This window comes from Prunus mume, linkage group LG6 (assembly GCF_029339155.1).
Source record: "Prunus mume cultivar Tortuosa linkage group LG6, ASM2933915v1, whole genome shotgun sequence".
NCBI classification, from domain to species: domain Eukaryota; kingdom Viridiplantae; phylum Streptophyta; class Magnoliopsida; order Rosales; family Rosaceae; genus Prunus; species Prunus mume.
In genome coordinates this window covers 14,078,461-14,104,734 of record NC_142703.1, presented here as the reverse complement: position 1 = coordinate 14,104,734, position 26,274 = coordinate 14,078,461, and the positions used below count along the sequence as shown (strand labels likewise).

The 26,274-nt window shown below is 35.4% G+C and overlaps 3 protein-coding genes and 1 long non-coding RNA gene across 15 annotated transcripts; 1 reads left to right on the top strand and 3 right to left on the bottom strand.

Annotated features, from left to right (window-relative positions):
• Positions 1 to 201: 201 nt before the first annotated feature.
• LOC103336942 (serine carboxypeptidase-like 2) lies at positions 202 to 4,257 on the bottom strand. Of its 8 annotated transcripts, none has more exons than XM_089054299.1 (14): positions 3,763 to 4,257; positions 3,507 to 3,655; positions 2,937 to 3,013; positions 2,710 to 2,835; positions 2,433 to 2,535; positions 2,214 to 2,251; positions 2,002 to 2,103; positions 1,724 to 1,810; positions 1,468 to 1,626; positions 1,253 to 1,324; positions 1,029 to 1,153; positions 692 to 820; positions 525 to 579; positions 202 to 434 (listed from the first exon to the last, which is right to left on the bottom strand). In XM_089054299.1, the coding sequence occupies exons 1-14, from the start codon at positions 3,882 to 3,884 to the stop codon at positions 351 to 353; spliced, it is 1,428 nt and encodes a 475-aa protein (XP_088910425.1). In that variant the 5' UTR covers positions 3,885 to 4,257; the 3' UTR covers positions 202 to 350. The 8 variants fall into 8 exon arrangements, with proteins under 8 accessions (XP_088910425.1, XP_088910428.1, XP_088910424.1 ...); XM_089054302.1 differs by having other exon boundaries at positions 700 to 820; positions 1,029 to 1,159; positions 3,763 to 4,256; XM_089054298.1 differs by having other exon boundaries at positions 1,029 to 1,159; positions 3,763 to 4,255.
• A 433-nt stretch (positions 4,258 to 4,690) lies between these two features.
• On the bottom strand, positions 4,691 to 16,168 carry LOC148916194 (serine carboxypeptidase-like 13). Of its 2 annotated transcripts, none has more exons than XM_089054314.1 (15): positions 15,173 to 16,168; positions 13,803 to 13,951; positions 13,381 to 13,457; positions 13,209 to 13,288; positions 7,190 to 7,241; positions 6,909 to 7,011; positions 6,654 to 6,691; positions 6,452 to 6,553; positions 6,250 to 6,336; positions 5,993 to 6,154; positions 5,779 to 5,850; positions 5,565 to 5,689; positions 5,236 to 5,349; positions 5,052 to 5,106; positions 4,691 to 4,967 (listed from the first exon to the last, which is right to left on the bottom strand). In XM_089054314.1, the coding sequence occupies exons 1-15, from the start codon at positions 15,319 to 15,321 to the stop codon at positions 4,884 to 4,886; spliced, it is 1,449 nt and encodes a 482-aa protein (XP_088910440.1). In that variant the 5' UTR covers positions 15,322 to 16,168; the 3' UTR covers positions 4,691 to 4,883. The 2 variants fall into 2 exon arrangements, with proteins under 2 accessions (XP_088910440.1, XP_088910441.1); XM_089054315.1 differs by lacking the exon at positions 15,173 to 16,168 and adding an exon at positions 14,052 to 14,257 and having other exon boundaries at positions 7,190 to 7,258; positions 13,217 to 13,288.
• LOC107881401 (uncharacterized) lies at positions 15,381 to 16,602 on the top strand. The gene is made up of 2 exons (XR_001678009.2): positions 15,381 to 15,519; positions 16,342 to 16,602. It is a non-coding gene; the product is annotated as an uncharacterized LOC107881401 (long non-coding RNA).
• A 198-nt stretch (positions 16,603 to 16,800) lies between these two features.
• Positions 16,801 to 20,701, bottom strand: LOC107881400 (serine carboxypeptidase-like 13). Of its 4 annotated transcripts, none has more exons than XM_089054297.1 (14): positions 20,513 to 20,701; positions 20,256 to 20,404; positions 19,252 to 19,328; positions 19,032 to 19,178; positions 18,805 to 18,907; positions 18,640 to 18,677; positions 18,436 to 18,537; positions 18,265 to 18,351; positions 18,006 to 18,167; positions 17,787 to 17,858; positions 17,580 to 17,704; positions 17,314 to 17,419; positions 17,107 to 17,161; positions 16,801 to 17,015 (listed from the first exon to the last, which is right to left on the bottom strand). In XM_089054297.1, exons 1-13 carry the CDS (start codon positions 20,659 to 20,661, stop codon positions 17,138 to 17,140), a joined length of 1,341 nt encoding a protein of 446 aa, XP_088910423.1. In that variant the 5' UTR covers positions 20,662 to 20,701; the 3' UTR covers positions 16,801 to 17,015; positions 17,107 to 17,137. The 4 variants fall into 4 exon arrangements, with proteins under 4 accessions (XP_088910423.1, XP_088910420.1, XP_088910421.1 ...); XM_089054294.1 differs by having other exon boundaries at positions 17,306 to 17,419; positions 20,513 to 20,692; XM_089054295.1 differs by having other exon boundaries at positions 17,306 to 17,419; positions 19,032 to 19,157; positions 20,513 to 20,686.
• Positions 20,702 to 26,274: the final 5,573 nt, after the last annotated feature.

The window sequence follows — 26,274 nt, the reverse complement described above, 5'->3', positions numbered from 1 at the left end:
CTATATTGTCAACACTATAAAGACATAATAAAATAAGAAGGTAGGAAATTTGTTTCCTTCGCTACCTTTTGCTCACCTAAATGCAAAAACGAGTTTGTCGTGCCAAAAACTGGCTACTTGGTACTATTCGTGGTCAATCAGAACCTAATAACTTCGTCCCGTTTTCGAGTGGTTTTTATGCCATGTGAAGAACTCTCACCCTTGAGCTGAAGAAAAATAATGGCACTCAAACAGACACAGAGGAAAGAGTTTACCAATCCAGCATCAATTAATGACCTTTGCTTTGGAAAAAGAATAACTCAGCATAACAACTTATTATCTATCAGTAGATTGGCAATTTGAATTACTGACTACAGAGGGTAGTATGCCAACCACCTACTAATCATAGCAAAACATTCTTCAGGTTTGTACTCTGGAGCTGTGTGACCCGCTCCCTGAAATATCAGAAAATTTAGTTAGCTTTTTCTCAAGAAAATTCTAGTATGGAAAATATTTAAGTTCATAATGGTTCTTAAGCTTCTTGCCTTTATAGTTGCATATGTCAACTGGTACTTTTTGTATGTGTACTGCACTCTGTATCTAAAGGCCAAAAAACAGAAGAATAAAAAAAGGCATAACTATGAGATAATTGTAATCTGATTTTCTGACTAAACTCGATACAAAGTAGAAAGAAGATGAGATGGATACAAACCCTGCAACCTGTCCGTCGACGAACCAAGGCTTCCAATGACTGTCAACAGTCAAGTTCAGAGATTCTATCCAACCCATAGTACCCACATATGGAACATTCATGTCATGATCACCACTGTTAATAGACAAGCTTTGTGTTCAGAAGAAATGGTAATGTGAGAATGAATAGATTGTGTGAGATTCTATTAACAGCGGGCTAAGCCTATGTTTGAATTCATGTACTTGAATTTTCCCTCCAATTAGAAATCCAAATGGACTTTCTGCTTGGACTAAAACAAAAGAAAATTGGAAAGAGTTATCCGCATGCATATTCTACAATATATCAATATATATAGTACCTGTAAACCAAAACTCTATAGCCTTGTTTAATGAGGTTCTCATGATAGACAAGACTAGAGGAAACATCAGATATATAGAATTCTTGTAAGGTCTTATTGCATCTTTCCCATTCCTTAATGCTTCCCTGATTCTTTGAAAAAAAAAAAAAAGATGAGCAAAATTAAAGTACTGTGATATGTCATGAAAACCTGAAGAATATCTTTGGAAGGAACTAACTAATTACCTCCTGAATATGAAGAGCTTCTTGGACAGTTTTGTCATTTGCCCAAATATAAGAGAGGAGATATGTGTAACTCTGCATTAACACAAGACAGATATGTGGACTCAAAGTTAACATTTAGTACAACAAACGCATATGAGTAAGCTACAACCTACAGATAAGTTACTGCTATACAGTATGCAATATGTGTGTGTGCCGGCGTGTGCAGAGAGACTTACCCGACACCATGGCCTACGAAGTTGAGGAAAAGAAAGGAGGAGATTTACAGAGTCCTTATTAGTGCGATCATCTGCATAACCCTTTGACTGCGCTGGTTTTGGCGAATGGACAGTACATACAGGTTCCAATATCTGTACATCATTTATGTCTTCAATACACTGCCAATCAAAATATGAAGTCAGTATTTTGATAGTACATTACTTAATAGTGACAAGTAGTTGTAGAAACCAAAGAATTTGTTTTCTTTCCACTCACCTCGTTGTAAAGTTCAAGATCAGCCACACATAACGTGTTGTTTAGATCCACATTGATATAATCTCCCTTGCAGTTTATTTTCATTGACTTGCAAAATATACAAATCACAACCACATTTAAGAAAAACAATCTTTTAGCAAGAAATAAAGTGACTATGCAAGATCACCATATAACTTGAGGTAAAGTTTTAGTCAGAATAGTTCAGAATGATTTGAAGAGCCAGAATCTAATCTCAACATGAAACCGACAAGAAGCGACAAAATCAGTGTGTATTTCACCTGGTATAGTTCCTCTGATATAAGTGCTTTCAGGTAAGCAAATAGAACTCTAGAATTGTCATCCTTTTCAGAATCTGTCAGTGGATTGCCAAGCACATATCCCTGCAGGGAACATTATTGTCTGCCTACTTTTAAGGCCCACAGGCATATGATCTTCAATTAATTAACCATCAAAATAGAAATCATTCAAATTGTAATGGCAGAAAATGTACTTTGAGATTCATCGGTGGCGCATGTTCATCTTGATTACCTACATCAAAGTAAATAAACAAAATAAAAAGAACCTCAAATCAATACCTCATGATCCACACAACTAAGAAACTAACTATTTGCATGTGAGGCTGAATTAAAGGTTGCACGATTGACCCTTCTCTCAATTCCTGGTAGCTGAAGCTGAGAAAAGGTCAAATTTAAGAGGGTTACTTACTTACCATCTGATATTTCCTGAACGAGCATCGGAACAATTATGCCTGAATAAGAATCTCCGGCAATGTAAAGTGGATTATTGTAGAACTTGGGATGATCCATAAGCCACTGCACCACAACAGTGAAAACAAAGATGTAGCTAAACTGGATGCAGGAAAATAATGTTCATTTCCAACAACCAATCATGTCAATTTTTGAAAAAAACCATTCTTAATCACTTGAAAGATGATCATATGAACTAGACCTTATGCCGAAACCTCATAGGCAAGTGCATCCTCTCACCTTTCTAAGAAATTGATATGTTTGTGCGGCTGATATTGTGTCATTGAGATTGGTATATCCTTCCCAGTTTTTTGTATATGAGAATCCTGTGCCCACAGGTGCGTCTAAAAATATTATGTTGGCAACCTGAAAGTTTTCGATCGTTCTTGTCAATGTCATAAGAACCTCAATAACTTGAAGGTTTCCACTTAAACACATACACCTATAAGGCAATTGAAGCCTCCCACCTTTGTCCATGAATGTGGATTCAACTTTAATTTTGGCTTGTTGCCAATGGAATGTGCAGAGTCAAAGGATAATGGACCTACAACAAAGTACGGATTAAATAGTGAGGCTAATTCTAATAATTAAAAGTTGGAACACAATATTTGTGCCAGATTACAACTAACACGGATTAAAAACTATAGAATTATAAAATAAAAAAAATATTTGGGTTGAAATACACACAATATACTTAAAAACAAACTTTTCATCAATAATATTTGGGTTGATTTTAAATTGGGATGTACTGCTTCTGATGGGGACCTTCCTCTGTTTTGACGCTCTTGGGCCTGGCTAGTTGCTCTGTAGTTTCTGCTTTGACCCCAGATTACCCAATAAAGAAGAAGAAAAAAAAAAACAGAGAAAACAGAGCACACACTTTTTATCTTTGTCCACACTCCAAGTCTCACCTTTAATTTCTTTTCATTTTTCATTTATGTTGGGATTTTCTGGTGGTCTGTCACCAAAGTCATAAAAATTCAAAATAGAATAATATCCTCTGAAAGATGCAGAGAGTGGAAAATATAATTAGGTACCTAAATTTTCATATACAATGGCAGAGAAGGCAGAACAACCAGGACCTCCAGTGAGCCAAAGCACAAGAGGGTCATACTCTGGACTCCCTTCAGACTCAAAGAAGTAATAAAACAGCTGCACATCATCCATGCCGCCCACTCCCACGTACCTTTATATAATTAAACCCATAAAATATATTATTCATGGACCATGGTCATCTTTTGTATTAATGTAAAGTACTTAACAGAGTAGAAAATAATAGTTATAAGAACTAACCCAGTTTCAAGCTTAAAGGGGAGGTCACCGCGAAAGCCGGGAAGGGTTTTGATGATATTGGATGATGATGATGCAACATTCATGTTCAAAAGAGTCACCAGAAGAAGTGCTTCTGGCAACATGGTGGTGATGATGTACTTGCTGCTACGCTTATCTCATGACATACATATATATGGAGGATGGCTCCTGTGAAGTTAGGGAACGTGCTATAATATAATGAACTTTGTTTTTTTCTTGTGCTATGAAGTGACTGGACAGTCTGAATATTAGGTGAATCCTCGTGATCATCAGTCAATAAAATTTGAATATATTTTGATATTTTGGGAATTGTATTTCTCTTGCGGCTTCTGTCCCTTTCAAATTCTTCAACTTGTGTATTTAAGATTTGTTTAAAATGAGAGACAAAGAAAGTGTGATTTTCAACTTGTGTATTTAAGTTAAAATATGGACTGATAATTGACGCACCTGGGTTCTTAGATATTCTAAATTTCAACTGGAAAGGAAAAAAAACACAGAAGAAGAAGAAGTGATTTTGGTTCAGCAGAGGACTCAATCAGAACGAGGTATGGTGCTTGCTCTCAGCTCAACCAGTATGACGGGGTTGATTTCGAAGAAAAGGAAATGCAGGCAAAGAAGATAATAAGGGAAAAGAAACAGGGGATCGCAAGTTTCAAGATTCCTTACACCAACATTCCGTGGAGGCAGAAAATCCAAGTTTTTGTCGGACCACAAATATTTTTTATTTTTATTTTTTTGTGGTATCCGCATTGCTTGCATGTCACAAAATTGAACGACTTGTCAGAGACCCATTAGTCAACCTACTTACTCTTCTCTGCTCCTCTCTTTGATTCATGTTCAAAGACTTCACAAAGGATCATCCAGATGAAGATTTTTTGCATGATTTTTGGTTTGTTTACTACATAGCACATTAACAATGAATATATATTAAATAATGGTACATAAAACTGATATTTGATTTATGATTTCATGTCATTCTTTGAAGAATTGACTCAAACAGACACAGAGGAAAGGCTTTACCAATCCAGCATCAACTAATGAACTTTGCTGTGAAGTGAACCAATTGACTTGTTAATTTTGGGATACACCAACATAAATTTTGACTACAGAGGGTAGTATCCGAACCACCGACTAATCATAGCATGACATTCTTCAGGTTTGTACTCGGGAGCTGTATGACCTGCTCCCTGAAAAATCAAAAAATTTAGTCAGCTTTTGCTGGAGCAAATTCTAGTATGGAAAATATTTAAGTTCATTCTTAAGCTTCTTGCCTTTATGGTAGCATATGTCAACTGGTACTTTTTGTATGTGTACTGCACTCTGTATCTAAAGGCCGAAAAAAAAAAAAAAAAAAAAGAAAAGAAAATAAAACAGACATAACTATAAGATAATTGTAATCTGATTTTCTGACTAAACTCAATACAAAGTAAGAAAGAAGACGAGATAGATACAAACCCTGCAACCTGTCCGTCGACAAACCAAGGCTTCCAAGGGCTGTCAACAGTCAAGTTCAGAGATTCTATCCAAGCCATAGTAGCCACATATGGAATATCCATGTCATGATCACCACTGTGAATATACAAGCTTTGTGTTCAGAAGAAATGGTAATGTGAGAATGAATAGATTGTGTGAGATTCTATTAACAGAAAGCTAAGCCAATGTCTGAATTCATGTACTTGAATTTTCCCTCTAATTAGAACACCAAATGGACTTTCTGCTTTGACTAAAACAGAAGAAAATTCGAAAGAGTTATCAGCGTGCATATTCTACAATATATATAGTACCTGTAAACCAAAACTCTATAGCCTTGTTTTATGATGTTCTCATGATAGACAAGACTAGAGGAAACATCAGTTATATATAATTCTTGTAAGGTCTTATTGCATCTCTCCCATTCCGTAATGCTTCCCTGATTGTCATTTAAGATGAGCAAAATTAAAGTACAGTGATATATCATGAAAACTGGAAGAATATATTTAGAATGAACTAACTAATTACCTCCTGAATATGAAGAGCATCTTGGACAGTTTTGTCATTTTCCCAAATGGAAGAGTAGAGATAATTGTAACTCTGCATTAAAACAAGGAAGATAATCTGACTCAAGTTTACATTTAGTATAACAAACAAAAATGAGTAAGCCACAACCTACAGATAAGTGACTGTAGTGTGCATTGTGTATGTGTGCAAGTGTGCACGCAGCAGAGAGACTTACCCGACACCATGGCCTACGAAGTTGAAGAAAAGAAAGGAGGAGATTTACAGAGTCCTTATTGCTGAAATAGTTTCCGTTCCACTTTGATCGTGCTGATTTTGGCGACTCTATTATAGTACATGAAGGTTCCAATATATGTGCACTGTGTATGCCTTCGATACACTGCCAATCCAATTGTGAAGTCAGTATTTTTATCCTATTACTTAAAAGTGACAAGTAGTTGCAGAAACCAAAGATTTTGTTTTATTTCCACTCACCTCGTTGTAAAGTTCAAGATCCTCCACACATAACGTGTTGTTTAGATCCACATTGATATACTCTCCCTTGCAGTTTTTTTTAATTGACTTGCAAAATATAAAAATCACAACCAGATTTAAGAAAGACAGTCTTTTAGCAAGAAATGAAGTGAGTATGCAAGAGCACTGGGTACATAAAAAAAAAAACCAGTGCGTATTTCACCTGGTATAGTTCATCTGATATAAGTGCTTTTAGGTAAGCAAATAACACTTTGTAATTATAATCTTTTTTTTCATCTGTCACTGGATTGCCGAGCACATATCCCTGCAGCCAATATACTTTTAAGGCCCACATTCATATGATGAGGAATTTATGAACTACAACACAATAGAAATCATTCAAATTATACTGGCAGAAAATGTACTTTGAGATTCATTGGGGGCACATGTTCATCTTGATTACCTACACAAATAGAAAAATAAATTAAAATCAATACCTCATGAAACTGTTTTTGCCTTCTTTGTCCATCTGATATATATTGAGCATGAAGAGGTAATGAATGAAATGTTCAATATTATTTTCATGTGAGACTGAATCAAAGGTTTCAGGATTTGACACTTTTCTCAATTCTTGGTGGCTGGAACTGACAAAAGGTAAAACTTAAGAGTTACCAACTTACCATCTGATATTTCCTGAACAACCATCGGAACAATTATTCCTGAATGAGAATCTCCAGCAATATAAAGTGGATTATTGTAGAACTTCGGATGATCCATAAGCCACTGCACCCACAATAGTGAAAACAAAGATGTAGCTAAACTAGATGCAATAACATAATGTTCATTTCCAACAACAAATCATGTCAATTTTTGATAAAAAAAGCCGTTCTTAATCACTTGAAAGATGATCGCATGAACTAGACGTTATGCAGAAACCTCATAGGCAAGCGCATCATCTCACCTTTCTAAGAAATTCATATGTTTGTGCAGCTGACAATGTGTCATTGAGATTGCTATATCCTGTTAATTCCTTAAAGTCATAACATGTTTAACACTAACCTGAGTCTGACATGGTGCTGGCGCAAGAGCTGGATGATGCTGGAATAGATTGGCAGTGCTAGGTATAGAAGTTCTTCTCCTGAGAATCCGATCCTTATAGCTATAACTCTGATGGGTGAATTTCTGTTTAGCTGTGTTGTGTTTTTCGGATCTAGGAGGGAGCCTTCTATTTATATGGATCTCTCTAAGTGTCTTGCCCATCAAGAAACACTTAGAGATATCCTTCATGCTATAGGATTAATCCATTCCAATCCTTGTAGAACTAGGAACCCTTAAGCCTTCATTATCCTTATTGAACACTGTTTGAGGCTTGCCTAATCGAGATAGGTTTTGAGTTCCTAATAAACAATAAGTCTTTGTAATCCTAAGTTGATTAGAAGATCACTTTAGTAGGTTTAATGTAATAAACCTTCTTACATTCTCCCACTTGATCAAATAATCAATTTAGACTTATTGTTCATTACTTAATGGCCATGTGGAACTCAAAATTCTCTTGTTCCTTTTATCAAGCCACTGTCATTTTGAAAAATTCATAAAGGACTATCGAAGTACATGGATATATAACATCCAAGACTTTTATAATCACATACATGAATCTGCAAAACACATAAGGCTTCCAACTGGATTGAAAAACAAGAACTGTTTTTGGTTTTACTATATGTGTGGCAAAACTGAACAGTTCTTTGCCCACCCTTTCAAAACTACCAAGGTTTGAACAATCTTTAATGACTCATTCATAGATTCAAACTGTAAACATAATGTTGACATGATTACAGTTTGGTCTTTGTTCTATTTGTCATCCATAAATAGCAAATGCAGAACATTGTATAAAAGCAATTCAATTAAATCTGCAAAATAAAACTGTCTAGATAAAACTAGTTAACAAAATCAGAATTAAAACATAACTGTAAGAACTCTAGCTCCCACTGACTCCCACTGACTTTAAGCATCAAAACTGAATTGCAATCCCATGCTTGCCACATGCCTGTGAAAAACATGATTAGGCAACCATTTATTCAAAGGATCTGCAATCATAAAATCTGTGCCAATGTGACTTAGAGCAGTCTCTCCATCTCGAATCTTTTCCTTCGCAGATAAGAACTTTAAATGCAAATGCCTCATTCCATTTGATCTCTTATTTCCTTGTGCAAAATATACTGCCGCAGTATTGTCATTCCATAACTGAATCGGTTTCTGTATTGAATCCACAATTCTTAGCATAGACATGAAATTTTTAAGCCACATTGCCATTGAAGTAGCTTCATAAACTGCTAAGAATTCTGCTTGCATAGTGGAGGTTGACACATACTGCTGTTTCATGCTCTTCCATGCCACTGCAGCACCTGCAAATAGAAAAACAACTCCTGATGTGCATTTCTTAGTATCTTGGCATCCTGCAAAGTCTGCGTCTGCATATCCTTCCAGCTGCAAATTTTCAACCTTTCTATAGACCAGTTTGTACTCTTTAGTTCTCTGCAAATATCTTAATACTTTCTTGCCTGCAATCCAATGTGCTTGACCTGGATTAGACTGAAATCTGCCAAGAACACTTATGCAGAATGCCAAGTCTGGTCTAGTGCAGACTTGTGTATACATCAAGCTTCCTACTAGTGATGCATAGGGCTTGTCCTTCATCTCCAATCTCTCTTGCTCAGTCTTAGGAGATTGTTCACTGCTCAATTTATCCCCTTTTGAGAAGGGAACATCACATCCTGTACAGTTTCCCATGTTGAACCTTCTAAGCACTTTTTCAATATATGCCTTCTGACATAAGCCGATCATTTTCCTTTCTCTGTCCCTGCTGATTTCTATTCCAAGAACATAGTTTGCCTCTCCCAAATCACTTATATCAAAGTGATCGGACAGCATCCTTTTAGTGTCATGTAACATGGATAGATTGCTACTTGCTAGCAGAATGTCATCCACATATAGCAGCATGAGGATGAAATTCCTTCCATTGAATTTCATATAGATGCATTCATCCAATGGATTATCAATGAAGCCTTGGGACTTAACAACTTCATCAAACTTGAGATACCATTGTCTTGATGCCTGTTTTAGACCATATATTGATTTCTGCAGCTTGCACACTAAATTCTCTTCCCCTTTTGAGCCAAAACCATCCGGCTGTTTCATATATATTTCTTCAATCAGTTCTCCATTTAGGAAAGCTGTCTTAACGTCCATCTGATGAAGATGCAGATCAAAATGAGCAACCAAAGCCATTATGACTCTAAATGAATCTTTAGTTGATACAGGGGAGAAAGTTTCATTGTAATCAACTCCCTCTTCTTGTGTGTAACCTTTTGCCACTAATCTGGCTTTATACCTGTCTATTTGTCCTTGTGCATTCCTTTTGGTTTTATAAACCCACTTGCATCCTATAGGTTTGCATCCTAATGGCAAATTAACTAGTTTCCATACTCCATTTTTGCTCATTGATTCTAGTTCAGATTCCATGGCTGCAGACCACTGTGAACTTTTATCACTTTCCATGGCCTGCATGAAAGTTGCAGGGTCTTCCTCAGTATTGATGTCATGCTCTGATTCTTGCAGGTAAACAAAGTAGTCATTTGACAAGGCTGGCCTTTTAGGTCTCTGTGATCTCCTGAGCTGTAAATCTGGAGCTAGTTCTGGCTGATCTGGAGCCAGTTCTGGCTGGTTTTCTTCTAAGGCATCAAAAGGTAAGATAGTGACTTCTCTTGTTTGGTTTTCAGCTGCAGTTTCCTTAGTTTCCAAAACTTCATCAAAAACAAAATCTGTTTCATCTAATCCTTCCTCCTCTTCTTCAATAAAAATTGCTCTATGTGTTTCCACAAATCTAGTGTTATTTTTAGGACAATAAAACCTATAACCTTTTGTCCTATCTGGATATCCTATGAAGAAACAGCTCACTGTTTTGGAATCAAGTTTCTTCTGCATAGGATTGTACAGCTTTGCCTCTGCCTTGCATCCCCAGGTCCTTAGATGAGCCAAGCTAGGCTTTCTTTTACACCAGATTTCGTAGGGTATGTTGTTTGTAGCTTTGGTGGGAATTCTGTTGGCAAGGTAGTTTGCAGTTTTTAAAGCTTCTCCCCATAGAAAAGTAGGAAGCTTTGCACAACACATCATGCTTCTCACCATCTCTATTAAGGTTCTATTTTTCTTTCTGAAACACCATTCTGCTGCGGTGTTCCAGGATTTGTATATTGTGCAACAATGCCCTCTTGCTGTAGGAAGTTTGCAAAAGGTCCTGGATTTCTTCCTTTTTCTGTGAACTTGCCATAGAACTCTCCACCCCTATCTGATCTTACAACTTTTATCTTAGAATCCAGCTGGTTTTCCACTTCTGCCTTGTAGATTTTAAACATTTCCAGTGCTTTGGATTTTTCTGTTATCAGATACACATATCCATATCTTGAAAAATCATCTGTAAAAGTAATAAAATAACTGAAACCATCATGTGTATTAACTGGAAAAGGTCCGCAGATATCTGTGTGTATTATCTCAAGTAGTTTCTCACTTCTTATTGCCCCTTTCTTTCTGAGATTTGTTAGCTTTCCTTTTGCACATTCAATGCATGTTTTATCTTGTTCATGGTGATTAAGTGGTGGGAGAATTGATTCTTTGCTTAGGAGATTCATTCTTTCTTTTGAGACATGTCCAAGTCTCTTATGCCATAGTGTGAAAGATTCTGCATTACAAGGCTGTTTTGAACTTAACACATTTATCATCTCTGTACTTTGATTTGGTAATTTGCAGTTCAAACGAAACATTCCATCGATCAATAATCCATTACCAATAAAACTTTTACTTCTGAAAATGGAGAAACCAGACTCATCAAACTCAAACTGTAAGTTTGATTTTACAAGCTTGCTAACTGATAACAAATTCCTTGTCATAGAAGGAACATAAACGACATCAACTAATTCCAAAATAAAACCTGACTCCAACTCAAGACTAGCTAAACCAACAAAATCTACTCTAACTCTTTCTCCATTTCCCACGAACACCTTCAAGTCATCCTTGTTTGGCACCCTCTTTGTTTTGAATCCCTGCAAAGAGTTAGTCACATGAACTGTTGCACCACTGTCTAACCACCATGAATTAGATAAAACTTCAACTGTATTAGATTCATAAATCACAGAGACATTTTCATGCTTACCTTTTCCCTTTTGTTTGTCCAACCAGCGCTTGTATCTTCTGCAATCTCTCTTTAAATGTCCAAATTTCTTGCAGAAGAAACACTTCAAACCTACTGGACCCGTGCCCTTTGCAGACTCATCTTTCCTTTGCTGCTTATCTGTGTTCTTGTTTTTGGTCCATTCCTTTGGTTTAAACTTAGTATCCTGCACCAAATACACTTGTTCTTTTCCTTTGTCCTTTCTGATACTTTGTTCTTCCTGCACACATATACCTATCAAATCAGCAACTGACCATATCTCCTTCTGAGCAATATAAGTAGTTTTCAGTTGTCTAAAAATGCTAGGTAGAGAATTAATAGCAAAGTGCACCATCATGGTTTCATCCACATGGACTTTTAGAGCCTTCAGCTTGTTTCCTATCTCAACCATGTTCAGAATATGAGTTCTTATGCAGCCTTCTCCATTGTATTTCATATCTGTCAGCTGGCTCATGAGTGTACCAATTTCAGCTTTCTTGGATCCTTGGAAGTTTTCTGCAATAGCTTCCATGAATAGCTTAGCACTCTCAGTTTCAATAATACGCCTCTGACCTCTTCTGAAATAGACCTCCTCATGATCAGAATTGCCATTTTGTTGGCCTTAATCCACTTTGCATATTTAGTCTTAGTCTCAGCAGATGCATCAATCGCAGGTACTGATAGAGCTTCATCAGTAAGAACCATCTCATAATCCAGAAGAAAAAAGCAATTTCCACATCTTCTCTCCATTTCTTATAATTTGAGCCAGTGAGAGTTCGAATCGAGTTATGATTGACTGTACATGTTTAAAACAAGATAAGCACTTTATATATAAATTTCCCCAGAACTTTAATCAAACATACTTAATCACATCTTTGGACAATGATTCAAGCATGCTTATTGACACTGGAAAACGAGTAGATGTGGATTTCCTGAGCAAAAGATCTTCTACATCTTTAGACAGAAGAAAACCTTTCACTAATCCATATCTATCCATGTTCCATGTCGATCCACCATGATGCAAGACATATCAAACTGCTGACATCTTTGGACAGAAAGCCTTTCGACATGTTTTGCATCATGGTGCAAATTCTGATCATAAACCTTGAATATAGTGATCATGCAATGGTTGAGTCGCTTTGGCTTACTCAATCACGGCACAAGAACTGTAAGCAATGATCTGTAGAAAACTTTAAGAACATGATAAAGTTCATACTTTATACTGTTATCATGTTCATACTTTATAACTTGAAACTGTCAGTTATTTATTCTCAATTTTCCTGCACGAGTTTTGTTAGGTATAACATGATATAACTTAAGCTCTGATACCACATGTTAATTCCTTAAAGTCATAACATGTTTAACACTAACCTGAGTCTGACATGGTGCTGGCGCAAGAGCTGGATGATGCTGGAACAGATTGGCAGTGCAAGGTATAGAAGTTCTTCTCCTGAGAATCCGATCCTTATAGCTATAACTCTGATGGGTGAATTTCTGTTTAGCTGTGTTGTGTTTTTCGGATCTAAGAGGGAGCCTTCTATTTATATGCATCTCTCTAAGTGTCTTGCCCATCAAGAAACACTTAGAGATATCCTTCATGCTATAGGATTAATCCATTCCAATCCTTGTAGAACTAGGAACCCTTAAGCCTTCATTATCCTTATTGAACACTGTTTGAGGCTTGCCTAATCGAGATAGGTTTTGAGTTCCTAATAAACAATAAGTCTTTGTAATCCTAAGTTGATTAGAAGATCACTTTAGTAGGTTTAATGTAATAAACCTTCTTACATATCCTTCCCAATTTTTTGCATAGGAGAACCCTGTGCCCACTGGTGCGTCTAAAAATATTATGTTGGCAACCTGAAAGTTTGGGATATTGTTCTTCTCAATGTCATACGAACCTGAATAGTTGCTAAAGATCACATACAAAGACATAAAACGCGAAAACCTACCTTTGTCCGTGAATATGGATTCAATTTTAATTTTGGTTTGTTGCCAATGGAATGTGCATAGTCAAAGGATAGTGGACCTACAACAAAGTATGTTTTAAATAGTTGGAACTTCAATGTGCAGAGTTACAATTATATTCTGTATATTAGTAAAAACTACACAGAATATACTTAGAAAAGCTAAACACTAATTAACTTTGTATGGCTTTCTATGGGTTTTGAGGCTCTTGGGCAAGGTTAGTTGCTCTGTAGGTTTACTTGTGTGCTTTGGCGCCCAGCCCACAAAAAAAAAAAAAAAAACAGAGAAAACAGAGCCTTCCCTTTCTTTTAAAAAGTTTTTCTGATTATAAAATTTCATAAAATTTCAAAATATAATAATATCATCTGAAAAATGCAGAGTCTGAAAAATATAATAAGGTACGTACCTAAATTTTCATATACAAGGGCAGAGAAGGCAGAACAACCAGGACCTCCGGTGAGCCAAAGCACAAGAGGATCATACTCTGGACTCCCTTCAGACTCAAAGAAGTAATAAAACAGCTGCACATCATCCATGCTGCCCACTCCCACGTACCTTTATATAATTAAACCCTTAAAATATATTATTCATGGTCATCTTTTGTATTAATGTAAAGTACTTAACAGAGTAGAAAATAATAGTTATAAGAACTAACCCAGTTTCAAGCTTAAAGGGGAGGTCACCACGAAAGCCGGGTAGGGTTTTGATGATATTGGATGATGATGATGCAACATTAATGTTCAAAAGGGTCACCAGAAGAAGTGCTTGTGGCAACATGGTGGTGATGGTGTACTTGCTGCTACGCTTATCTCATGACATATATATAATGAATTTGGATTTTTTTTCGAGCTATGAAGTGACTGGATAGTCTGAACATTAGGTGAATCCTCGTCATCAGCCAAAAAAGTTTGAATATATTTTGATATTTTGGGAATTGTACTTGTCTTCTGGCTTTTGTCCCTTTCAAATTCTTCAACTTGTGTACGTAAGATTTGTTTAAAATGAGAAACAAAGAAAGTGTGATTTTCAACTTGTGTATTTAAGTAAAATATGGACTGATAATTGAAGCACCTGGGTTCTTAGATATTCTAAATTTCAACAGGAAACAAAAACACAGAAGAAGAAGTTGTGATTTTGGTTCAGCAGAGTACTTAATCAGAACGAGGTTAAGGCGGGAAGTGATCACAAGCTAAGAGCTTGGTGCATGTGTGTTGATCAATTGTTTGGAGAAATTCTTCCTGTGGATAAGGTGGGACCCCAATACAAGGTTTTAGCTTAGTTGTGGGATGGGCCGGAGAAAAACTTGCAATTTCCGGTCAATAATGATATACCACGTGGAAATGTTATCACGCATGTTATAGCGTTATTGGCAGGAAATAGCAAAATAGTATTATCCTTGTTTCGTGAAAATCTTTCCCAATAGGCAGACATCTAACATGGTTAGATGGCCGAACCAATGAATTTCTCCCCGTTGTGAGAGTGCACATGAAATTTCCTAACTTCTATTTTTTTGGGTCGATAAAATTTCCCCAACTTGAAATACGACAAACTACATGTTTTTTTGGTTGATAGGATAGGATTAACCACATGAAAAGCCACATACACATGCATTACATATTTTTTTGGCAGGAAGAAGCATATATACATTAATGTCCTTATGCTTGCTGGCAGAGGTGGCCCATGGGGTGTGCGACTGCACAGGGCCCCCAAAATTTAAGGGCCTCCAAATTGTATTAATGTAAAGTACTTAACAGAATAATAGTTATAAGAACTAACCCAGTTTCAAGCTTAAAGGGGAGGTCACCGCGAAAGCCGGGTAGGGTTTTGATGATATTGGACGTTGATGCAACATTAATGCTCAGAAGGGTCAACAGAAGAAGTGCTTGTGGCAACATGGTGATGATGATATACTTGCTGCTACGCATATTTTATCACATATATAGAGAGGATGGCTTTATGGCTCTACTGTGAATTTAGGAAGCGTGCTATAATTGAATATGTCTTTTTACTTCAGCCATGGCGTGACTGGATGGTCTGGACATTAGGTGAATCCTCGAAGGAGACCCTCTTCATTCAATTATCCCTTTTTTTATTGAGTAATGCCATCTCACATGGCAGTTGAGGTAGACATCTAATTCATTAAAATTATATTAGTTTTTTTTTTTAACATATCAATTTCTTATTATTTTCATTAATTAAAAAAACCTAACCCTACTGGATTAGAGACTCTTCAGATTTCACGTTGTCTGTCGACCTCCCCCAATTCCATCTCTCCCTACTTCCTCTCCTTCCCATTGGCGGCACTTTGCTGGACCTATGCAGCCGATCCATCTCCTCTTCACCGCCGCAAGACTCCCTCCTCCTTGGCTTTTTGGTCAGTATACATGTAATAACAACTGCAAATCTGCTTGATCAAGACCCATATCATGATCAACATCATCGCAGTATAATGGTTCTTCTATGAGAGGTTATGGAGGTAGTCGGAGCTGGTGATGCAAGGAGCAGTGTTATGACCCCTCAACTACCTTTGATCATGGACTGTAGACATCATCTCAAAGGTGGACTAACCAAAAATTAAAGGTGGAGGGAGTGGAGCGATGGCGGATCGACGGCAGAGGAAGAGGAAGAGAGGGAATTTGGGGTGGCCAACAGGTAACGTGAAAATTGAAAAGTCTCCAGGGTTAAGTTTTTTAATTTTCTTTAATTAATGAAAATTATAAGAAACTCATATCTTTAAAAAATATATATAATTTTAATGAGTTGAATGTTCACCTCAACTGCCACTTGAGATGGTATTAAAAATGTGGTATAATTATGTGGTAAGCATAGCATTACCCTTTTTTATTTGTTTAGCCTAGTAATAATACGAATATGTTTTCCTATCATAAAAAAAATAAAATATGTTTTATATTTTGGGAATTGTATTCTTCTTTTGGCTTTTGAAGGAGATTGATTGTTACGGCGGGAAGTGATCACAAGCTAAGAGATCAGTGCATCTGAAAACAAGTGGGTGTGTTGATCAATTGTTTGGAGAAATTCTTCCTGTGGATAAGGTGGGACCCCAATACAAGGTTTTAGCTTAGTTGTGGGATGGGCGGGAGAAAAACTTGCAATTTCCGATCAATAATTCTATTCTCTACATAGAAGTGTTATCACGCCTGTCAGCGTTATTGACAATAAATAACAAGTTTTCTGCTTTTTATTGATATGCGGAAATTGAACCATTTTTTGGATCCAACTAATGGTCAGCCACCAATTAGTCAACTTAGTCTTCTCTGCACCTCTCTTTGATTGTTGTTCAAAGGGTATAAGATTCACAAAGGATCATCATCCAGATGATGATTTTTTGCATGGTTTTTGGTTTATTTACTACCCAACACTGTAACACATTAACAATGAAGATATATTAAATAAAACATATTTGATTTATGATTTCATGTCAGTCTTGGAAGAATTGACTCAAACAGACACAGACGAAAGGGTAGTATGCAAACCAAGTGACATTAATTTTGGGATACAGCAATAGAAATTCTGACTACAGAGGGTAGTATGCGAACCACCGACTAATCATAGCATGACATTCTTCAGGCTTGTACTCTGGAGCTGTGTGACCCGCTCCCTGAAAAATCAGAAAATTTAGTCTTAACTTTTGCTCTAGCAAATTGCAGTGTTGGAATAATTCAAGTTCATGATGGGTCTTGGCTTCTTGCCTTTATAGTTGTATATGTCAACTGGTACTTTTTATCTGAGTACTGCACTCTGTATCTAAAGGGCAAAAAAAGAAAAAGAAGAAGGCATAACTATGAGATAGTTGTAATCTGATTTTGAGACTGAAATCAACTTAAACAGAAGAAAGAATAAGGACATGAAAAAATAAAAAGTGAGAAAAAAGCTGAGATAGATATCAACCCTGCAACCTGCCCGTCGACGAACCATGGCTTCCAACGACTGTCAACAGTCAAGTTCAGAGATTCTATCCAAGCCATAGTAGCCACATATGGAATTGCCATGTCATGATCACCGCTGTTAATCGACAAGCGTTGTGTTCAGAAGAAATTATAATTTGAGAATAATTAGATTGTGATGCAGCAAGATTAGCACTTACATACATAGGTTCAATCATTTATAATAAATAGGTGTCTTTATCCAAAGAAAACTGGAGAGAATTATACGCATATAGTACCTGTAAATCAGAACTCTATAGCCTTGTTTTATGAGATTCTCATGATACACAAGACTGGAGGACACATCAGATATATATGAATCTTGTAAGGTCTGATTGCATCTCAACCACGCCTTAATGCTTCCCTGATTGTCATTTAAGACAGAAAAATTAAAGTACTGTGATATGTCATGAAGAATATATTTGGAAGGAACTAATTATAATTACCTTCTGAATATGAAGAGCATCTTGGACAGTTCTGTCATTTGCCCAAATATAAGAGAAGAGATAATTGTAACGCTGCATTAAAATAAGGCAGATATACGTTGACTCAAACTTTACATTTAGTACAACAAACACTAATGAGTAACCCACAACCTACAGATAAGTTACTGCTATGTCCTATGCATTGTGTGTGTGCATGCGCGCGCGCGCAGAGAGACTTACCCGACACCATGGCCTAGGAAGTTGAGGAAAGGAAAGGAGGAGATTTACAGAGTCCTTATCGCTAAAATAGTTTACGTTCCACTTTGACCCTGCTGCTTTTGGCGATGCTACTAAAGTACATGAAGGTTCCAATATCTGTGCACTCTGTATATCTTCGATACACTGCCGATCCAATTGTGAAATCAGTATTTTTATCCTACATTACTTAAAAATGACAAGTAGTTGCAGAAACAAAAGATGTGGCTTTATTTTCACTCACCTCGTTGTAAAGTTCAAGATCTTCCACACATAACGTGTTGTTTAGATCCACATTGATATACTCTCCCTTGCAGTTTTTTTTCATTGACTTGCAAATATAAAAATCACAACCAGATTTAAGAAAGACAGTCTTTTAGCAAGAAATGAAGTGAGTATGCAAGTGCGTAGTCACCTGGTATAGTTCATCTGATATAAGTGCTTTTAGGTATGCAAATAACACTTTGTAATTATTATCTTTTTTTTCATCTGTCACTGGATTTCCAAGCACATATCCCTGCAGCCAATATATATGGAACAATATTATTATCTGCCCTACTGTTAAGGCCTACGGGCATATGATGAGAAATCATTCAAATTATAATGGCAGAAAATGTACTTTGAGATTCATTGGTGGCACATGTTCATCTTGATTACCTACATAAATATAAAAATAAATTAAAATCAATACCTCATGAAACTAAGTTTTTGCCCATCTGATATTCAATATTATTTTCATGTGAGACTGAATCAAAGCTCAAATTTAAGAGGGTTGCCAACTTACCATCTGATATTTCCTGAACGAGCATAGGAACAATTATGCCTGAATAAGAATCTCCAGCAATATAAAGTGGATTATTGTAGAACTTGGGATGATCCATAAGCCACTGCACCACAACAGTGAAAACAACAACGCAGCTAGCTAGATATGGAAGAAAAGTGTTTCATATTCAACAGCCAATCATGTCGATTTTCAAAGGAATTCTTAATCACTAGAATTAAACCTCTCACCTTTCTAAGAAATTCATATGTCTGTGCGGCTGACAAGGTGTCATTGAGATTGCTATATCCTTCCCAATTTTTTGCATAAGAGAATCCTGTGCCCACTGGTGCGTCTAAAAATATTACGTTGGCAACCTGAAAGTTTGGGATATTGTTCTTCTCAATGTTATAAGAACCTGAATAGTTGCTAAAGATCACATACGTACAAGACATAAACACAAACATCTACCTTTGTCCATGAATATGGATTCAATTTTAATTTTGGTTTGTTGCCAATGGAATGTGCATAGTCAAAGGATAGTGGACCTACAACAAAGTTCGTATTAAATAGTCCTAGTTAGTAAAATACAAAATGGGGAAAGTACAACTTAAAAGTTCGATCATTATATAATATTAGTTAATCTTCAACCTTCACTATTATTTTTGAAGCATGACAAATCGAGTTGGTTTACATCTTTAATTATTTTTCAGTTGTTGATAAATAATAAATATAAGAACATGTACCATGTCTAGTGAATAACATGAAAAATGTAAAATATTGTAGTAAAAAATTATAAATAAATTACTAGAATGTATTTTATTTTCTTTCATTAATTACTCCAGATTTTCTAAGTTGCGGAATTTGTCAGCTCGCAATATAATCAGCTTAAATTACTCAAACCCACTATGCAATGCATTTACTTCCAATTTTTTGTGGCAAAATAATAGATGAATGACTAAATAAACTTATTCTAAAGTTTCATTAAAAAATTTCCATGTATTTATCACAACTTCAGTGGTTTTTGTCCAATTTTTATCGATATTAATATTTTCTCGATATTTCCATGTTTTGGAACCAGCAATATTTCCAAAAACCCCGATATTTAAGACCCTGATCGAAATTAAACCCAATAAAAAATACACAGAATATACGTAGAAAACCTACACACTCATCAACTTTGCGCTTGCTTATAACTTGGGGTGTACGGCTTTTGATGGGTCCTCTCCCCTGTTTTTGAGGCTCTTGGGCTGGGTTAGTTTGCTTTGTAGGTTTACTTGTGTGCCTTGGCGAAAAGAACAAAAAACAGAGAAAACAGAGCACACCTTTATATATATATATATATATATATATATATATATATATATTGTGATGAAGGTCTTCCCTATCTTTTAAAAAGATTTTCTGATGGTCTGATACCAACGTCATAAAATTTTAAAATAGAATACTATCATCAGAAAAATATAATAAGGTACCTAAATTTTCATATACAATTCCAGAGAAGCCAGAGCAACCAGGACCTCCAGTGAGCCAAAGCACAAGAGGATCATACTCTGGACTCCCTTCAGACTCAAAGAAGTAATAAAACAGCTGCACATCATCCATGCCGCCCACTCCCACGTACCTTTATATAATTAAACCCACAAATTATATAATTCATTGTCATCTTTTGTATTAATGCAAAGTAATTAACAGAGTAGAAAAAAATAGTTATAAGAACAAAGATACCAACCCAGTTTCAAGCTTGAAGGGGAGGTCACCGCGAAAGCCGGGTAGGGTTTTGATGATATTGGACGTTGATGCAACATTAATGTTCAAAAGGGTCACCAGAAGAAGTGCTTGTGGCAACATGGTGATGATGATATACTTGCTGCTAGGCATATTTCATCACATATATATAGAGGAATGCTTTATGGCTCTACTGTGAATTTAGGAAGCGTGCTAGAATTTAAGGAATTTGTCTTTTTTCTTCAGCCATGACGTGATTGGATAGTCTGAACATTAGGTGAAACCTCTTGATCATCAACAAGGAGACCTTCTTCATTATATTATCCATTTTTTGTTTGTTTACCCTAGTAATAATAGTTTTCGTGTCATAAAATAAATTTGTATGTAAGATTTCTGTAAAAGAAAGACGAAAGTGAGACCAGTAGGGGAGTTAAAATATTGGAAAATTTGGTATAAGTTCAATTCTGATAAGAGAGATGTTGGGTGCAATTCAAGCAAAAGTTGTTGATCTAAGTCTTTTGACTTTTGCGCTACATAAGATTACATGCCTTTTTTTTATTTTTTTTATTGATGTTTATTCTATTTATTTTCTAATTATTTCGTTGTTCCAATTATACCCTTGTGAATTATGGATTTGTAAAACCGGTAAATTATTGATTGAATGCTACTATTTCCACCCCCTTGTCCTATTTTCCCACTCGCCTTATCTTCAAAATTTTAAAGACTTGTAAATTGACTTCTAACGACTTAAGGAAAAAAACTCAACTAACATATCCCATCTATTCTAGGGTTTGACAAAAAGAAGAAGAAAAAATTAAAGAAGAAAGCGTACATTTTTTCCCCTCTCCAAAACCGGCCAATAAAAAATTTTCACGTTTCAATAATTAATAACAGTAAAATAAAATTGAACCAAACAAATTAAGAAAGTCTCATATTCTCTCTCTTCACTTTATCCGTCTAAACAACTCAGGTCTCATAGGAAACCTTTTTTCTTTTCTTCTTTTTTTATCATTATCAAAGCTGCACAGTGATATCCAACTTGCACAGCCTAATTTGGTAGTGAGTTCTCAACTGCACAGTGTTTTTTTAAGGTAGAAGACAGAAATTTCGGAGAGGCAAAAACAAAGCAATGAAATAGAGGAATAAAAAGTTCTCAATCTGCATGTCAAATATGCTATTCCACCAAAGAATTGTGATGATGTGGAAAGAGAAAGTGAAAAGAGTTCGTGTTGGTTTTAATCGGAGTTGGTCCTAATTTTTTCTGAGTCGTAGGAGTTGGGTGTCGTTCATGATGGTTTTCTCGGTTGTCAAGAGAGAGAGCTGGCGTAGTTGGGCTGCATTCCGTGTATTCATAAAACACTGAAATAGGGCAGGGTATTTTAGGAATAATGGTGGGTGGAAAAATAAGATCGTATTTTTTAAAATTGATGCTGTGGGTGGAAAGATAAGGTAGGTAGAAAAATAGGACAAACAAGTGGAAATAGCAGCACTCAATTAACTTGTAGGACATTAATTATCAGATTTGTTTTCAATTTAATTGTAAATCTATTTATTGAATTTTGAAATAGTTATCAAACGGACCTAATATTACTACCTTTTTATTTACTCTTTATTTATTTATAAACAAGTCTACTTATATCTAAACTGTTCTAGGCAATGAGGTTGGGCATGAACCACCAATGAATATCAAAGTAAGATTCAATCTGATTTTGAACTTGAGATACTTCTTTTTCATTTTATTTTTATTTTGGGATTAAAAAAACTGGTATTATTTGCTTGAACCCACATTACAGGGCCACAACCTTACAACCTAAAAGTGATTTTATGGAACATGGGAGATGTTTCTTCCCAGAAATGATTATGGCCTATCTAGAATCACTCCCAAACGAGCTCAAATTACCTCTTGTCCAAGTAATTAAATCCATTAGTTACCTCTAGTCTAAGGGGTGTATCCAATTCATACTTATAAAGACTTTTTTTTTTTTTTTTAAGTGAGTGACTTTCATAGAGATGACAAATTCTTAAATACTCTTATAGAGTTGATAAAAGTCACTAGTAAATTGGCAAGACTTTTTCTCTTAACAATTAGCCTTAAAAGTATGGAAAAGTCATTCATTTAATAAGCTTTTTAAAAGTTATTAACTTTTTGGATACCACTGAACTTTTAAATACTTTTAAAAGTCATAACTAAATACCACCGAACTTTTAAATACTTTTTAAAAGTCACAATTGAATACCACTAGACTTTTATATACTCTTTAAAAGTCTAAATTGAATACCTTCAGACTTTTAAACTTTATAAAAGTCATTAAAAGTTTGAATTGGATACACCCCATCAACCCAAAAGCCAACTCTTGTGCACATATTTATACGCATAAATTACCTCTAGTCTAGGTAATTGAACTCATATAATGCCTTTGGTATGGATCTTTAAACTCATAATTGAAGTAAAAAATTACATATCTAAAAAGTTACAGAAATAGAAGAAAGAAACTCACACATCCACAACAGGTATTGTACACTTGAGTATAATGAAATAAAACTCCATAAAAATTGCTTTGGAAAACCAATTAGATAAAAATTATTACCTCGAAGGTAGGTATATATAACTTTCCATGCAGCCCAGAGACATTTTTGGGAAAAAAAAGAAATCAAACTTATATATTTGTCTTGTTTTAAATACATCCAAGTATGTGTTACCTATCAGAGTTTAAAGAAGTCCAATTCTTTATGAATTTAGTTGCATGACAACAATAAAAATTCACATTAAAATAGGTACTTTTTCAATTCTATTGTTAAATATATTTTCATTTTGATAATATTTGTTTTCCGGTTGCATTTAATATGTATTTGTTTTATGCTAAAGCTAATTGGAAATTGCAAGGGGTTTGTAGCTCAAATAGTTAAGACCATTTACCATTGTCCTAGGTTCGATTCTCCCCTTCCCAATATCAATTGTATCAAGAAAAAAAAATTGGGAATTAGTAAATAGAGCTATGAACTAGCTTGGTTTATATGATTTAATGTATACTTTTATTTCTAAAATAACTATATAAACTATAAATATATAAAATAAAATAAAAATTATCATAGATGTTTAGCTAATGACCTTAGCTAGCCCATCCGTTGAAAAATTTAAGGTAGTTGTATAGAGGACTTAATCATAATGATTTTATTGTGTTGCCAGAAAGATGTACGGTGCTTGATGTCAGCTCAACCAGTATGACGTGGTTGATTTCGAAGAAAGAAAATGCAGGCTAAGAAGATAATAAGGGAAAAGGAACAAGGGATCGCAAGTTTCAAGATTCTATAAACCAACATTCCGTGGAAGCAGAAAATCGGAGTTTTTTTTTATGACCACAACTTGTTTTTTTGGTGGCATCCGCATTGCTTGCTTGTCGCGAAATTGAGCTACCGGCCGTGGCAACCACAATATTTTTGGATCCAACAAATGGTCAGCCACCCATTAGTCAACCTCTACTTAGTCTTCTCTGCTCCTCTCTTTGATTTGTTGTTCAAGGGGTAAGGCTTCACAAAGGATCATCCAGATGGTGTTTTTTTAGCATGGTTTTTGGTTTTGTTTACTACATAACGCATTAACAAAGGATCATCCAGATGAATATATATATTAACTACTGGTGTGTTTATAGTACACAGAGGAATTGACTCAAACAACATGAGGTCTGTGTGTTTATAGCTATCTCATGAATAAAACTGATATTTGATTTATGATTTTATGACAATCTTTGAAGAATTGACTCAAACAGACACAGAGGAAAGGCTTTACCAATCCAAGATCAACTAATAAACTTTTGCTGTGAACCAGTTAACTTATTAATTTTGGGATACACCAACAGAAATTCTGACTACAGCAGATAGTATGCGAACCACTGACTAATCATAGCATGACATTCTTCAGGTTCCGGTTTTGAACCGGATTATTAATTTTTTTAAGAAAAAAAAAATATATTTTTTTAAAAATAAAAATTATAATAAAAAAGTTATTTTTTTGGCTTAAAAATTAACAAATGATCCAATTCATACAATAATAAATTTTTTGAAGTTGAACTTGGAAAAATATTAATTACAAAATTTAAAATATAGCATTGGATTTAAAAAATTTGTAATAACATAAAATAAAAAAAATCAACCGGTCCAGTTCGGTCCGATCTGGTTTGGTGCGGTGTAAAACTGGAACCAAAACAAGTTGGAACCCGTTCGGGTTTGGTTTGTCGACTTTTTTGGTCAACCGGTTTTTTTTTCTTTTTTTTCTCCTTTCCGGTTCGATGTTTCGGTTTTCTGGTCCCGATGCCCACCCCTACCTACCATGGCCCTGGAAACCCATTTAATTTTTAACCTTTTGTAATATATTATAAAATATATGATATAGCAATATAATTACTGCAATTAGATCAGTGATGGCCCTCCGAGTTGAAGATGAAAAAACTACGTGGAAGTGATTTTGAAATTTTGGTCCCTCCATGCTAAGAATCCCAGCTCCGCCACTGTCTGCCACATAAGGTGGTATGAAAATGTTGTATACAAATATGGTAAGAGTAGCTATAAGAAATAGGAGGATTTGGTTAATTGTAAGTGATATCTTCCTATATCTATAAATAGTTTAAGAACGCCTAAAAGTGGTGATGGGGAACTTCAATTTGAGCATGACTCAAAAGAAATCACCACAAAGGTTTTTATTTTTATTTTTTATAATTTAAAAGGCCTCAATGGACTACCTAACAAAAAAAAAAAGCGAGAGGAGAGAGGAAGAGGGCAATTACACTTCTTCCTCCTCCTCCTTTATGGAGTTTTTCTTTGGGACTCACGGAAAGAGAGAGCGACTATGGCTTTTCAAGCGTAAAAGGTACACCCTACTCACCACATAATCAAATCTAAACGCACCCTATATTGATTATTATTATTTGATTGACTTGTAAATGTATCGACTAGACTATATGTGTGATTCATGTGAGCAATGAAGTCGTGCCTCTCTCTCTCTCTCTCTCTCTCTCTCTCTCTCTCTCTCTCTCTCTGTGTCAACGTTTTCCCTTTTCATTTCTAATCGAACTCCACAGTGTATGAATGGGGATTAATGGGTCCTCCATACATATATGTCAACACATTTGGCTAAGAATTCAAAATGTCAACTTCATAAGAAGTTAAAACATACAAACAAAGACAAGCTTGTGATTGGTTGTTAGAGATATCATATGAATTTGTTATGTAATCAAATTCTGGCAGGCTGCCTTTCTCATTAATTAGGAAGAAGTGGGTGCCGTGCAGGTTTGATGTGTTAATTTGATATTATACCAAATGATCTTTTCATTGATAGGTACAATTGCTTTATACAAGAGATATATTCATGTACAAGGAAACTAATTCCGTAATCTAGGAAACTAACTAGGAAAACAAAATTCTAATTACGACAGGATTGATACGAATTGATATTATACAAATAGACTTCTTAACACCCTCTCTCAAGTTGGAGAGTAGATATCAAGAACTCTTAACTTGCGAATAAGATTGTTAAATTCTTCTTTTCCCAATACTTTGGTAAGAATATTGGCCAACTAAAAGGACAAACTCACATGCCGTGTAGCAATCAAACCTTATCTCGAATAAAATGGCAATCCATTTCAATTTGTTCTCTCATGAAACACTGGGTTTAGTGGCAACATGTAAAGCTGCCTTGTTGTCACAATACAACAAAGCAGATTGGCGATGATGGATGAGCCAATCCTTGAGAAGAGATCGAAGCCAAGACAA